Source organism: Eretmochelys imbricata, chromosome 1 (assembly GCF_965152235.1).
Source record: "Eretmochelys imbricata isolate rEreImb1 chromosome 1, rEreImb1.hap1, whole genome shotgun sequence".
NCBI lineage: Eukaryota > Metazoa > Chordata > Testudines > Cheloniidae > Eretmochelys > Eretmochelys imbricata.
Window position 1 is genome coordinate 42,091,248 of NC_135572.1, and position 14,917 is coordinate 42,106,164.

Below are 14,917 nucleotides of genomic sequence, written 5' to 3' on the forward strand. Positions count from 1 at the left end.
GACCTACAGACTCTGAAATCAAATGTATGTTTCCTTTAACCATTTAATAACTCTCTTCTTTTCTATTAACAAACAGTTTTTAGTTCAGTAAAGGTATTGGCTGCAGTGTGGTATTTGGTAAGATCCTAAAAACATATATTGAGCTGGGGAAGGTGGCTGGTCCATTGGGACTGGAAGAACTTCATATGTGATTTCTAGTTTTAACAATCATTCATCACAAAAATCCAGTTGTCTGGGTGGTAAGTCAGGGACTGGAATGCCTAAGGAAACTGTGTTTTGGCTTCTTGATAACTAGTGTGGTGGTACAGGAGTCACTGTTGTTAACTGGTTTGGTGAAATCTTATTCTAGAATATACCACCAGTTAGGAGCGTGTCTGCTCTGTTTCTGGACATCTGTCCTCAGTTTGGCAGTCTCAGTGGTGACCCATACCAAACACAGTGACAGTACCAAACTGCACAGCTTGAGCTACTGAGGTGAACTTATGAAGTTCCATGTCATGCAGCTAGTGCTCCTCTCACCCAAAAAAAGACGCATACAGGGACAGCTCAGAGCAGCTGCAAAACGTGCAGCTGCAGAGAACTCTGACAGCAAAGGGCTCCCACACAGAAATCCACTGTAGAAGCCACAACAGGGCTGGAAGACTAGGGACCCATGGGAAATTTCCTCCTATCCCCCCAGGGGAATTGGGCAGCAGGGGAGAGAAGGGTGGTCAGCAAATAAAGGCTGGCTATAAAATTAAGGAAAGCCACCTAGCTCTCCGGCTAAAGAACTAGCTAGCTGCAATTCCAGCCTCCTCCCAGCAGGGGGAAGAGCTGTGCAATTTAGGCAGCAACTGTAGCCAGGGGCCCAGTTTGGAAGGTGTTGAGGAGCAAGGCAAGCTTCAAGAGGGCAGCACGTCCTGCTAAAGTCCCCACTTCCAACCAAACCTCCCCCATCAGAGTCCTCTGCCATTTTACCCCTTCTCACGAATACCATTTTTTTCATTTTCTGTATTGTCCTTGCCTTACATTTCATTCAGAGGGAAGCCAAGGGGACTTTGGCTCATGTTTACCAATAGGCCAGATGAGAATTAGCAGGAATTTAGTTTAAATGTAAATTAGACAAGTTAAAGTCAAGCCATCGACAGCAGTCCAGCGGCACATAGGGGGCATGGATCATCACTGACATCGCAATCCCTGTTAATATCCAGCCTGGGGAAGCTAATGAGCCAACCAGTGGACCCCATTCGGTGATGAATCCTAGTCATGTGCCACCTGAGGCGTGTTATGCGTAGGCGAAGAAGAAAAAGCCACACAGATGAGGATGTCAGGTACGACCCATTTCATGGGTGTTTCTCAAGTTACAAGACACACAGTACCAGCGGCAGCTCCACAGTGTTTCCTTTTGACAGACTGTCTAGAAAGTGGAGGTGTTTAAAGAAGTTGTTATCATCACACATTTAATGCTTCCTGAGGCATTTATTTTACTGAGTCCATAAGTACTTAGGCCAATTAAGGCGCCCCAATAAACGCACCCAGAGAGGAGCAATGTGCACCTGGCATTTCACACACCAGTTGCGGGAGAGGGGCCTGGGAACGCTCCCAGCGGGAAAAGCACAAACGTCCTGGGATTTGTATCTCTGCAATGACAGCGAATCCAGAGGTTTCAGCGCTTACACCCAGGCCCCTTTGCCCTCCGGATGCCAGTGGTATGCTCGATAGAGACACTGCCCGACCGGGTGGCACGTAGTATCGGAGATGTTGGGGGCGCACTAAGGTATGGCGCGAATTAAAGTAGTTTCGGAGCCCTGCAGAGGGGGCTGGGCGAATGCAATACCCCTCCCCCCCACCCCACCCCACCCACACACCCCCGGCCTATGTCTGTGGGGGAGCTCAGGTAAGGCAATAATCCCCCCTCCCCCCGCATGTATGTATCTGTCTGTGGGGGGGGGGGCGAGGGGACGACTCCACTAATGCAATCACACCCACCCCTCCCGTCCGCGCGTATGCGTGGGGGAGTCAGGGCTCAGCTAACGACCCCGCCGGGCCCCAGCACTCCCCTCCTCGCAGTGTCTGCGCCCGCGCCGGTCGGACTGTCTCCCGGCTTAGCTCGGCGGCAGGAGGGCCCGGCAGCCCGGACACAGGGCAGAGACGAGGCGCCCCAGCCCCACCCGACAGCGCGCGGCAGAGCCGTTACCCGCCGCCGCTCTCGGTTTGCTCGCCCGGGTCCGTCCCCTGCGGCTGGAACAGAAACCAAAACACCCGCCGCCGCCGCCGCGCGCGCCGCGCACTGTGTTTGAAAGCCCGAGCAGAACCAACCCCATTGGGCGCGGCCAGGCCCCGCCCCTCCCGCTGAGGCGCTCCTAGTCTCGCGATAGAAGCGAGCGTCGGCGGCCCGCGTCGCGCTCGCGCTGGGACGACCCCGCTTAGCGCTTGGGGTAGCTGCGCCGTTGCCGTCTTGTCCGCGGCCCACGCGGAAGTGACCGGGCTGCGGTGAACGAAGCCGGTGACGGGGGGCCGGGGCCGGGGCCGGGGCCGGACCTCGCCTTAGGGTAAAGGGCTCCAGGCGCGGACAGCCCCGGGCCTGCCACTCCCTAGCTCGCGCGGCCCGGCCTGTGCCAGCCCGCAGCCATCCCCGCTGCCTCCTACGCGGCTGCGGCCCCCGCGCGGAGCCCTGGCCCCCGGCGGTTCTAGCGTGATGCCCCGCAGCTCCGGCTCGGCGGGCGAGTAGCCCCGGCCGGGCCTCCTGAGCCCCGGCTTCCCCTGCCTCCGGGGCCTTAACACGTGGCCGCTGAGCCGCTCTGCGGGGCGGGGTCCTAGTCGCACAGCGCCGTGGGGAGCGTAAGCTGGGCCCCCGCAAGCGATGCGACTCAGCGCCGCGGGGTGCAAGGCTACGCCCCTGGGCACGCGTATCCCGCCCGGGGGCCGCCCGCGTGCCAGAAGGCGGCGACTCCGGCGAGGATTTAAGGGGGGCAGCGAAGCAGTAATTCAAGATGAGCGCCTAGTGTACGGCTGTGGCAGAGCGGGCTGCTGCAAGCTTTGAACGTGTAAATGCCCCTTTCCCGGCACTGGGGAGACTGATACTGGAACCTAGTTCAGGGGCCCCCGTAGTCTGAAAGTTATTGGAGAGGATGCACAGAGCCAAAAAATGATGAAAGGGTGGGGAAAAGTGCTTTACAGTTAGAGACTTAATGTTTAGCTAAATTAAAAATCAATAAATACATTAAAAATCAGGAGGTGAGTTGACGGTGGTGTGTAAGTACCTTTACAGGGAGGAAAATACCAGGTACTAAAAAGTTCTTTTACAAGAACCAAAGAGTGGAAGGTAATGCTGGACAAATATCCATTAGAAATAAGGCATATAATAAACAGGGAGGATGATTAACCACAGAAAGTGGTGGATTATATGTCTGTCTTCACATTAAGACTATCCCGGATGCCTTTCTGGAAAACATGCTTTAGTCAAACAGACGTTATTGGCCTGGATGCGGGGATAACTGGGTAGCCTGTGTTGTACAGGAGATCAGATTAGAATATCTAATGATCCATTTTGACCTTTTAAAAAAAATCTGTGAAACTCTGATGCATCCATCACCATAGAATCTGTCTGAATGCTGGTTATTTCAGGGTGGCAAGTTTGTAAATGTTCAGCTTTGTAACACTTTAATACAGTGTTTCACAGATTCCAACCAGCCTGTTGGACAGGTGTATCCTGGAATTTTTTGAAAAAGTAAATGTGAGAACAAGGAGTGGGGGGGAAAGCTGCCTTCTGACTGGCTGTTTGTCTGTCTCATTGCCCTACCTCCTTCAGGGGCAGAGCAACCAATCAGAGCTCAATCTCCCTCTCTTCTACTCTCCCCTCCTCTGCCCTTTCTCTCCTGCAGCCATTGGCCGGTGGAAGAGCCCCTGGAGCTCAAGGTGTGCTGCTGCAGAGTAAAGGTTGGGAAAGGCAGAGAAAAGGCTGCTCTAATAGCTTAAAAGTGTTTTGAGCAAGTGTTTTAATTGTACAGAAACTTGTGTTATTTCTAAGATGGCTTTAATGATTCATAATAAATTAAAAAGCTTATATATAATCTTATTTATTTTAAGGTAATGTTTCTGACCACAGCACTGCTCAGAAAAAGGATTCCTGGGAAACAATGGATTGGAAAATACAGAAGACCAAGAGTGGTTACTCTTTCAATGAAGCGTTCAATGATTCAAAGGCTGGAAGTTGAAGCCGAGAATGAATATTGGCTGAGTCGACCATACATGACACCAGAGCAGGAATATAAACATAATGCAGAGCGGAGACTTGCAAAATGGGAGACCTTTAAAAGCCAGTTGATATCTAAATTTCCTGAACATAGATATGTTGCGGATCATTTAAACCACTTGAATGTGACTAAAAAATGGACACACTCTTAAATCATATCTGTTTACTTTTTGGCATATTTGCAGTGGTCTACCATCTGATCTGTTGCAGGCTGTTCAATACCTGTTATTGAAAATTTTGTAGTGGGTATAAAAATGTGGGGACAAGGATGTGAATCAGATGAACATTTGTCTTCTGTTAATATATGTAGAGTTAATGACATTAAAATCAAGCATACAGGGAAAAATGTGAGGTTTCTTTCCTTAATCTTAGCTCACTACACAGTGAAAGCTTTCCATGCATCTCCAGTGTATGCCTATCTTCTGTTACAAAGAAGGGGTTTTGTATAGGGCCATGCTGCATTTGGGCAGTGGGAGTTGCTGTAAGGCAATTGCTGTTGGGTAACGGGAGTTGGGCAGGGTCAGTGTAAACGAGTATTTTTCTTCACTAGCGTCCTCCTCAAAATTGGGGGAAAAGCAATCTTAGTAGGTTACCCAGTATTATTGCTGGCGTTTTCCTACCAAGTCACTCTGCTTTATTATGAAATGAACATGAATAACTGATGTGGGCATGAGGTGGTCTGATTATGCTAGTCTGGGCAGATTGATATGTAAGAATAATAGTATCTGTGCCAAAAAAAAATTCTCCAGATTATTTTTTAATCTGGAGAAACAAAAGGCATTGAGGCCATGTTAGTATTAAGAGTTTCTCATAACTAAATGTAAGCATTTAGTCATACTTATGGGTATGTTTTATTTGACCCATCTCTTCCCAGAACAGCATCCCATGGTCGAGGAAGCCGAAGTCCTCTTGTCAACACCATCTATGCAGCAGTGCATTTATATCCAGGATGTATGTGTCCCTGTCCGGGCCTTTACTCTCAACTAGGAGGATGTATGAGAACACTATCTGCACATGCAACTTCTTCCCCCTCACTCCCACAGCCTTGTAGTCATAGTCCTTTCACATATTTGCTTTCATGGTGTTGCTGTCTGGTCTGGTTTTCCTTAACTTAAATTACAAATGCTCCAGGGCAGGGATTCTTATATTGTATGAACCCATTTTTTTCTACAGTGAATTTTACTCGTGAAATTTTTGGGCATTCTGTGCCAAAAAATTAAAAATTATGCACACAATATTTTAAAATTTTTCAAATTTTGTCAATAAATAAATGCAGAGGCTCCAGCATGGCAGGGGGGAGCACAGGGCACTGGCTGTATTAAGGTGGGAGATCACCCTGTAGCCTCCCCACCCGGGACATGGACTCAGTGGGGAGACCACACCCAACCCTGACACAGCACAAGGCCGGGGCCTGTGCCAGAAACACCCTGGGGCCCCGCTCCTCTGCACCAGGAGGGGGGCAGGCACAATCCAAGTATGGAGGGGCTCTGTGTGTGGTGAGAGGATTCTTTTTTGTACAGTCTGGGTGCAGGCAGTTCAGTAGGGGGATCTGGATGCAGAGGCTTTTGGGGGGTTGGTTCCAGGTGTAGGGGCAATGGGACTCAGCAGGGGGATCTGGGTGCTGTGGATGCTTGGAGGGGGTCTAGGTGCAGCTAGTTAGGGGGCAGTGGCAATGGGGCTTGGATGTGGAGGCTCAGGGTCGTATGGGGGGCTCACTGGGGTTTGAGTGCAGGGAGCTCTGGGGGGTGGTCTAGATGCAGGGGTTGAGGTTCAGTGGGGGGGGTTCAGGTATGGAGGGTTCTGGGTGTACAGTGTGAGGCTTGGCAGGAGTGCCTGGGTATGGGAGGTCCAGCTGCATGGGGGAACAGCTCCTCATATAGTGACCCCTGCACCTGAGGAGTGATGGGGGCAGGATGCTGAGCTTTCTGCAGCTGGAGGAGGTTGCTAGGGGTGGGTCTGACAGCCCCAGCCACACCTTGCAGGGGGCGTCCCATCTGCTCCTGCCTCCAGCCCAGCTGGGACTAGCAGCTGATCCTGGCTCAGGGTAGGAGCCATTGACTGGGGTGTCCCCAGCCCTGTGGTGATTCATGTCTCTGCTAGTTGCTCCAGGTGCCAGAAATGATGTACCTGTGCAACTGGGGAGTGGTGCGTGACTACTCTTGCAGCTTCCCTGTCAAAGTCATTTTTCTGCAGGAAGTAAAGAAATCTTCAGGGGACATGAATTCTGCGCACATGCAGTGGCGCAGAATTCCTCCAGGAGTATGAATTTAAATGACCACTATTACTAAGCTTTAATTACTATTTGTTATGTTGTTATAGTACCTGAAACACCAAAAGGCCAAATTGTACTATCACTTCATAATGACCCTAGTACTGGCAAGGGGCACAATAAATTAACTAGTATAAGTAGCTGAAAGCCATCATACACTTCCTTTTAAAACTGAGTTTGTATTTCAGAATCAACCTGTTTAGTTTAATGTACAACAGCTGACCTATTGGTATATTTTCTTTCATAGGGGTAAATTCTGTTCAAGAGGAAACAAAACTAATCATCAGTTGGACTAAACAGTGTCACAAAATAAGCCTCCAGCTGCTTAAGTTACACCCTCCCTCCCCTCAAAAAAGTGAAACAGTTGTTTTGAGTACCCTGTAGAAAATAGATTTGAGCTACCCTTGAACTATTCTGAATGCATATGTTTTAATTTTCTATAGTGGCAGCTCTGACTCTGAAATTTCAGAACCAGATTTTCCTTTAGACAGATCAGTATGATGATTAAAACAGGATGGGTCAGAACTAACAGTTACCATGTTGTCATTTGCTCCTGTTTTGGACTGTAAACCCTGTGGGGCAGTGTGTCTTATCAGTACTGTAAAGCACACCATGCATATGCCTGTCTCTAACAAAATTAGAGAGGAGAATTTTGTCTTCCCTTTACAAAATGTTTTAGCTTTCCATCAACAGGTCAAACAAGCTTCCCTCGCCGCCACATAAATGCACACTTAAACAGTTTATTTTCAGAATATTTCACATTCTTTATTTAGTCACTTTTGCATTCAGTGAGGTCATGTCATAACTTAATATTTTACCACTTAGGAAAAGAGGGCCCCAAAAGGTGCAAGTTTTGCCTAAACCGTGAATTGTAATTTTAGATAAAATATGTAAGTCTGAACTTTGATTTACAAAAGTCTGAATGCAAACATTCAACATTAAGTAATAACCTAAGAGTACAGTGGTGGAAAATAATACACATATGGAGAAGTTACAAGGTATGATTAAAATATGAAGGAACTCAGGCAGAATTAATTTTTGTTTTTTGTATATTTCATTAATTTATAAAAGCCCATTTAAAAAAATCACTTCAAAGTATCTTACTATAAATGGCAACATGTTTTCTTTGTGCATAGGAATGTTCCTACTGGCAACATACAAAAAATACAATGTGTCATTTATTACATATTTATTCTTGTATAATTAACTTCAGATATTAATTAATAATTAATTGCAAGTGTACGCAGCACACTGAAAATAACTGCATGGAAGTAAGATATTTGCAGACACCCAGGATTTTGCCATTACAGTGCACTGTAGATGACATGCCCACTGGCAAATACAGGAGCTGCAGAAATAACTCAGGGATATTTATTTCACAATTTAAATGGGACAAATTCTTAATAAAGGACTAGCATACATGAGTTTTATCTATTCTCTGTCTGAACCATAATGTAGACTGATCCTAAAAATATTACCGTGAAATCTGATTTTCTTAGAATACCTGACTAGAGCTGATGCAGCAGGAAGAGCTCAACAGAGGTATGTTGAGCACTTAAGTATATTGTAACCTAAATAATGTAAACAGTATGAAGTCTGCTGGTCACCATTAACTCTTTGGTGCCAGCAAGCAGGAGATCCTGATACTCATTTCCCAGCACATTTGCATGGGTGCTATGCATTCATCTGAGTTTCTGCTGGTAAATTTCATCTTCTGAAAACCAAGTAATTAAAACAATCTTGTAAACATGGTCAGATTCTGCTACCTATTAGAGACAAGATTCAAGTAACCTCTGCAAAAATCACTGTTTTATTAAGTCTAACCTAAAACAAATTTTATCATTAATGTTAAGATGCACTATAACTACATTCTGCATTTTCATTACAGATTATGACAGCTATACTAAAGAAAAACACACATACAAAAAGTTGTCCCTACATACAAAATAAATGGATAGAAATGAACTTAGTAAACATTTTCAGTATTATACTAAACTTTACATACTGCAGCTTCTCTTTGGTATCAATTAGCGATACTGACAAGATGCCCTGTGTGTTCAATATCTAATTACATTTCAGGTATGGTGAACAGTGGTTCCCGGGTGATCTGTTTACAGATATTTCAGTAATTGAAATATTTGGAGTCTTTTTAAATGGATGGCTGAATCCCTAAAACTTGCCTGGGTTCCACAAACTATACTGTAATGTAAAACTTCGTATTCAGAAGATACTTCTGAATTTGGTTGGTTGCTGCTCAAACTGAAGACTGACTGTACTAGCCTTATCCTTCATTAGACAGTCTGGCAATAGAAATTAATGGTTACTTACAAATGCTACTTCCATTCCACTCTTGGGGTTCCACTGAGCTGAAACTGCAATGCTTCAATGATGCAGAAAAATGTCCACAAAAAATTACCATAAACATACTAAAATCTGTTTCAAGCATGAACTTAGACTTGAATAGTACCTGAAAAATTTAGATACTTAAAACTCAAAGAAGTGCAAGTGTTAGTGTGCCTAATTCTGACATATGCTGTGCTAAGAGTAGCTTGTTACCTATGCATGCCACGCAGTTTGGGTATGCTTACTAACACATTAGAGTGTACTTCCTCAAATCAGACAGCTACAAACTTTAGTCATGTCAAAAGATTTCTTCTAGAATTACCTAGTAAAAATCGGTCAGCGGAAGTCTGGGATCAAAGATTACTTTTTATAAACTACTGATATCAAATTCTGAGATAGATAGCATGTCTCTTTTTCTACATTCATCATACAAATTTGCGAAGAATCAGAAGACCACTATTTAAAACAGTCTGATTATGTGGTACAAATTGTAAATGCAGCTATTGTTACATAAGCAAAAGCATTCCAAATTGAATTCAATTCTCTAACAGATTCATTTGTTTCATCTTTCCCCCTTAAGGGTACTTCTTTATCATCTTAAGGGTTCAGAAATGGAAGGAAACCCTTACACAGGAAGAGAGAAGAGCTTTATGTCAGGCTTTTGCCCTCAAACTGGGAGTTCAAAGCATATTACATATATGTAATACAATACAGCTTTAAGAAACATTAAGCTCACTGATTCTAATGGTACCAATATACTCCAGCAACCAAATAACTGGAATATTATTTGGGGCTGCATAGTGGAGGGATGGGAGGGCTTAAGCATTGGAACTGCCAGTCTACTGCTGCGGCAGCACCGTAACGTGGCTTGTGTGGTTGCGGCAGAGTGCTGGGAAAGAGCTCTCCCAGCGCTCCAAAAACCCACCTCCATGAGGGGTGCACTCCCAGCGCTGATGCACTGTCTACACTGGCACGTCACAGCTCTGAAACTTGCTGCGCTCAGGGGGGGATGTTTTTTCACACCCGTGAGCGAGAAAGTTGCAGCGCTGTAAATTGCCAGTGTAGACAAGCCCTTAGTTGTCATCTCAGTATTTCTGTACTTGCACATATTGAACAGCTTTTATAAAACACAATCCAGCACTCGCTATAATCACATTGTCTCAAGAACACATCCACTGATCCTGAATGGGTGGGGTTCCCTTGATGCAGTGACTGGAAGTCTCTGAGTGGTTGAATAGAAAGGCCTGGGCTGAAAGGACTTGCTCAGTAGGTTGCTCTCACAGATTGTCCTGCCTCTGTAAGGCAAAACGTGGAAGCAGTGAGTTTATAACTCCACTCAGCAGCAAAACAGCTTCTCCCCCACCCCATCTCTCTCTTTCTTGCCAAAATTTATTTTTATTCCTGGCTCTCTCCCCTTCTGCCTTTAATTCACTTTCCTTCACTCTTGCCTATGCATGGTGAACTGCCAATAGGGTTGCTCTCCAAATGACAGCCCTGAAGATTTGATCCTGTTTCGTGCTGTACCTGTTGTATACCCAGAGCCCCTATGTCAGTTCTCAAAAAAGACAGCAAAGGTGACTCCCTGTATCAGAGAAATGCACCACTTTGGCCAGTGGATACTATTTAGTTCTATGAGCCCATAGCTGGGCACCCTTTAAGATCAGTTTCATGGTATTTCCTTTCCATCAATATTGTCTTTTTTGTGGCAATCACTTCTCCAAGAAGGGTGAGCTGAACCAGGGGACTCTTTGTTGAACCACCCAATGATGTTTTACATCCTGTAAAAGTGGCCTCAGATACTATCTGCTTTTACATCCAAGTACAACTACTCCTTCACCAGAATCAAGAGTGTGCTACTCTCATACTAGTCTTATCCAAAACGTCAGAAAAACTGGCATACTATGGCACTAAAAATCTATCTATATCTGTATCTAGATCTATATATCAGGAGCACCAGTTCTGTATGGAAGTCTCAATTCATCATTAATGGCTCATCTGAGATGCAGAGGAAAGAATGCTCCCAAAGAAACTATTGCTCACTGGAAACCACACACGGACATTTGGCTTAATCTCTGAGGGCTTGTCTGTACGCAGCTTTTGTACTGCTTTAAATTGTATCAGTTTAGAAGCCAATATAGTTAAATTGGTGTTAGCCTCTAGCGTGGATGCAATTATACTGGTATACTAAACAGATACCATTAACGCAGTGTTTTTAGACTCTTAAAGGCAGTACTGTTAAGTAGGAAAGCTTGCCACGGTAGAGACCTAGGTTCTATTCCCTGCTCTGCCAGAAATGACCCTCTGCAACGTCTTCGATCTTCAATTAGCTCACCTGTAAGATGCAGGGGGAAATACCCATAGTCACGTTTTCTGCAGTGACAGCTTGGGGTGTTTCACAGCCCTTAACACCCGTCAGTGGAAGAGGGGAGATGAAATCAGGGTCTTCTGGTTCTCAACCCAGTGCACCTTTCCCCTAGCCATAGGACATTTTGATGGGGCGATCTCTCTTTTCAAACCTAACATGCTGATTGCTAGAATTTGATGACTTTGTTTTTTTATTTTCAGTTAAGCAGAAGTTGCCAATATTTGAGACGGGCTGAAAGATTTCAGGGAAAAGGGGTTTGTAGCTCAAAAGAAGGCACATTTTTTTTGTGAATTCTGAAGTTAGTAGGTGCTACACTTTTTAGACAAAAGTAGTACAAAATTTGGAGAGACATTTTGCAAGACTTCTGAAAAGCGCAATTTTGGATAATTAATTTCCTTCCATAAGTACACTTGCTAGTGACCAGAGCATGCTTAAAAATTCTCAGATCCATTCCACTTTAAACAGTACTTGAAAATATAAAGGAGTAGGTACTGTTTTAACTCCAGAGAGGACTGTGAGAGCAAAATCCTGCCCCAACTTTAACCTTAGTGTTGCCATAAAACACACATTCGGTTTTGGAAGGAATCAGCCCAGGGACAAAGACATACAGGTTGGTCCCTTCAGCCCTGATGGACTGGAGGCAGCAGAGCAGTTGCAGTTTCAAGCGGACCCAATTGCACTTATTCAGGATCAGCAGATACCATATAGTGGAATAAAGAAATTGACAAGTAAGGGACATTTTTCAAGTTTGCTGGGTGCAATGTCAGTACCACCGAAAAATAAATATCATTAGTAGTCTTTTCTAAATAGGAGTAAGAAATGTGAATATGTTGTTTGCTGTGGGTCTCGAGCTTTGGATGCACTATATTCCCTACATAGGAAAAACATAACTTGCCTTTCGTGAACAAGATAAAGAATTATGTAAAGTGCTTATTTCAGCTATTTTTCAGTCACTTCCACTTAAAATGGAAGTAAAAACCAGCAGACTAAAGCATACAACAAACTTCCAATGCATTCCCCAAATGCATGATCCAACATTTATATTTCATCACAGATACTTGAACTGTGTCTAAATGGTACTTTAGAGCCAACAATAAAAAAACCCACCTTCTGTCTTTATTAAAAAGCTAAAGCAAATATAAAACAATGTTTATAAAGCATCAAGTGTTCAATATAAAAAGCAGTAATCTCCTCCAGTTCCATTTTCTAATACAGTACAAAACTTACAATAAGATTTTTGCTGCCACTAGGATCTTGCTGCTCTGTTACTGCCTTGTACATCCCTTCTACACCCCTTAACAGAAAAGTGTACTAGTTTGTTAGCTCCTTTCTGGATTGACAATGTTTTGTATGTTGAGAGGCAACTGTAGGAAAAGTAAAATTGTTGTTTAGGTTACTATATCTAAATGGAAATTCACTTTACGGAGTTACATTCCTGATATGATTAAAGAAATCAAATTACTAGGGGGCCCAATCCTGAAGCAAACAAGTGGAGCCCAAGTGAAAGAGCTTTACTTGCTTGGCATTTTGCTGCAACAAAGCACGGCTGAAGGAAGGAGTCTTTAACCCACACAGAACTACAGAGCCAGGGTACAGGGGTAGTAAGCGTGTGATCAGCCACCACTGGGTACTAGGAAAAGATGAAGATACATCGTGCTGCTCTTCCCTTACATGGTGTTTGGGCCACGTGTAGCTACATTGTGGAGACTCACTGGCCATGCTCTGTGTTTGTGGGCAACACATCCACTTTTCCCCTTTCTTGGTCCCCTGGAGACCTGCTATGGAAGTAACTTCTGCAGTGCACAGGAATATGGGATCTGCCTGCTTGGGTCTTGGCAGATCTATCCCCCCAAAGCAGCAATGCACAGTTTCTGCTCTGTTTGGGCTTGCTCACCCACGCAGGACACTTCAGGATTTGGCTCTTTTGTAGCAGTATATAAGTCAATGTTGCATAAATGCATATTAATAATCTTAAGGCATCTGTCTTACTTCCCTGCTCTGCAGCAGTGCTTCCAAGCGTTCATTGTACTGTACAAAAACAATTTCTCATAAATCTTCTTTAACATGTTCACACTGTTCCATTTTACTGAGCAACATCTTCCAAACAAAATTAATATTCAAGCACAAATGTGTCGCAGAAACCTAATTAAAGGAAATAAGTTAATTAGTGGAAGTGTAACATTAACTTTAATAAAAATGTAGATCAGTTTCTATTTAGGAATTATATCTACCTATCTTATAATAAGTTCTACAAATAAGATTTTAAAAACATGTAATTTCAAGCTCTCTGCCTAAGGTAAGGCCCTGATTCATAAAAGTACTTACGCATGTTCTTATCTCTATTCAGGGCAACATTTAAGCACAAGCTTATGTGCTGTCCTAAGTAGCGTTGCTTTTCTGAATCAGTTGTATTCTCTTCCTACAACAGTTACCCAGCTTCCTGCAAAGGACCTCAGTCTCCCTATTTCTCCTGCTTTGGCAACCAGGGAAGTGCAATGTGGAACTTACAATACAGGACGCCAATAGATGGTCCCCCTAAATTCTCTTTAACAACATAAAATTGTACATCATAACTAACAACAAATAACAGTTTTGTGTCTGTATACAATCTGTTGCTCTTACGAATACTTTCTCATTGCATTTTCCTTACAGAATTCCACCAGCTTTTTTTAAAGTCACTATTACAATCTAAATTAGTCATGGTAAATGTACCCAGGAAATACAGAGTTTTCATGTATGCAGCAGCACACCTCATATTTCTCAAATATCAAAGAAGAAAAGTATATACAGAAACCATTTCATACACAGAAAAATAACATCACTGTCAATCTGAAGTGTGACTAAGCAGAGCCATTTGTTCTGTGTACAGAGATCGCTCACTGAAGCAGGATTTATCTCACACCCACTGCTTTTCTGACTTCATAAGCAAGAGCAAGACAAAACAATACATTGTTTAGGAAAAGCTGCTCCAGAACTTCAAGACAGCATTTAGCCTGGAATTGCCTCTGCAGCGAGTTCCTTCCACTGGTGGGTAAGGCTGGAATTCTTTGGCCTGCTCGCAGACCAAACTGTGGGGAAGGGCTGAGTCATCTCAGCCCACAAATCCACTGTTATGGGGTTTTCACCTCCTATCCACTTCTCCAGTTCCATCCCCTCCTGCTGTTATGGCTCTGTCCCAGGAACCTCATGCTCAGCTCTACAAATGAGCCTCCAGTTCATTTATCCACTGGACTCTATCCTTAAATCTACTCTTGCTCAGGGAAGGCTGAACTGAGTTACTATCAGACCTTAATTACTTCTGAAGCAAATAAATCAGAGGATGGGACTATTAAGAGGCAAGGTTCTCTGCTGTTTAATCAGACAGAGGAAGAGACTAGCCATCCCCCATATTACTCTGCAGACAGAATGCTACGTAGAGCTACACCTCTAGCACTGCTGATGCACCAAAGAGAGAACTTTTTATTAAGAAGCTTTGAGAAGTTCTCCAAATTCACAGACTGGATATTTTATGGCTTCAGATGGCCAGAAGTAATTTATTTGCTGTTTCTGTGTACAATAATCAATTACATTGATCTTACCTTTTTCTCATTGAGATAACTGGTCATTAACAGACTGAGATCAGCTTTCCAGTGAAACTATAACATGCTTTTTTGCACCTAAAAAGTGAGAGGATCACCATATAAAGTATATATTTCACAAGAGAACA

General features: G+C 44.1%; 2 protein-coding genes across 4 annotated transcripts in view; one reads left to right on the top strand and one right to left on the bottom strand.

Moving 5' to 3' along the window:
* The first annotated feature begins 2,495 nt into the window (after nt 1-2,495).
* Nucleotides 2,496-4,580, top strand: MRPL57 (mitochondrial ribosomal protein L57). Of its 2 annotated transcripts, none has more exons than XM_077809315.1 (2): nt 2,496-2,531; nt 4,069-4,580. In XM_077809315.1, exon 2 carries the CDS (start codon nt 4,072-4,074, stop codon nt 4,384-4,386), a length of 315 nt encoding a protein of 104 aa, XP_077665441.1. In that variant the 5' UTR covers nt 2,496-2,531; nt 4,069-4,071; the 3' UTR covers nt 4,387-4,580. The 2 variants fall into 2 exon arrangements, with proteins under 2 accessions (XP_077665441.1, XP_077665449.1); XM_077809323.1 differs by lacking the exon at nt 2,496-2,531 and adding an exon at nt 2,781-3,026.
* A 2,678-nt stretch (nt 4,581-7,258) lies between these two features.
* The window catches only part of ZDHHC20 (zDHHC palmitoyltransferase 20), a 76,030-nt gene continuing 68,371 nt past the window's right edge, over nt 7,259-14,917 (bottom strand). For both annotated transcript variants that reach the window (XM_077809335.1, XM_077809342.1), the window contains exons 12-13: nt 14,790-14,867; nt 7,259-13,353 (exon numbers count right to left, since the gene is read on the bottom strand). In XM_077809335.1, coding sequence (XP_077665461.1) covers nt 14,830-14,867 — 38 coding nt within the window. In that variant the 3' untranslated portion in view covers nt 7,259-13,353; nt 14,790-14,829. The remainder of the gene's footprint in view (nt 13,354-14,789; nt 14,868-14,917) is intronic.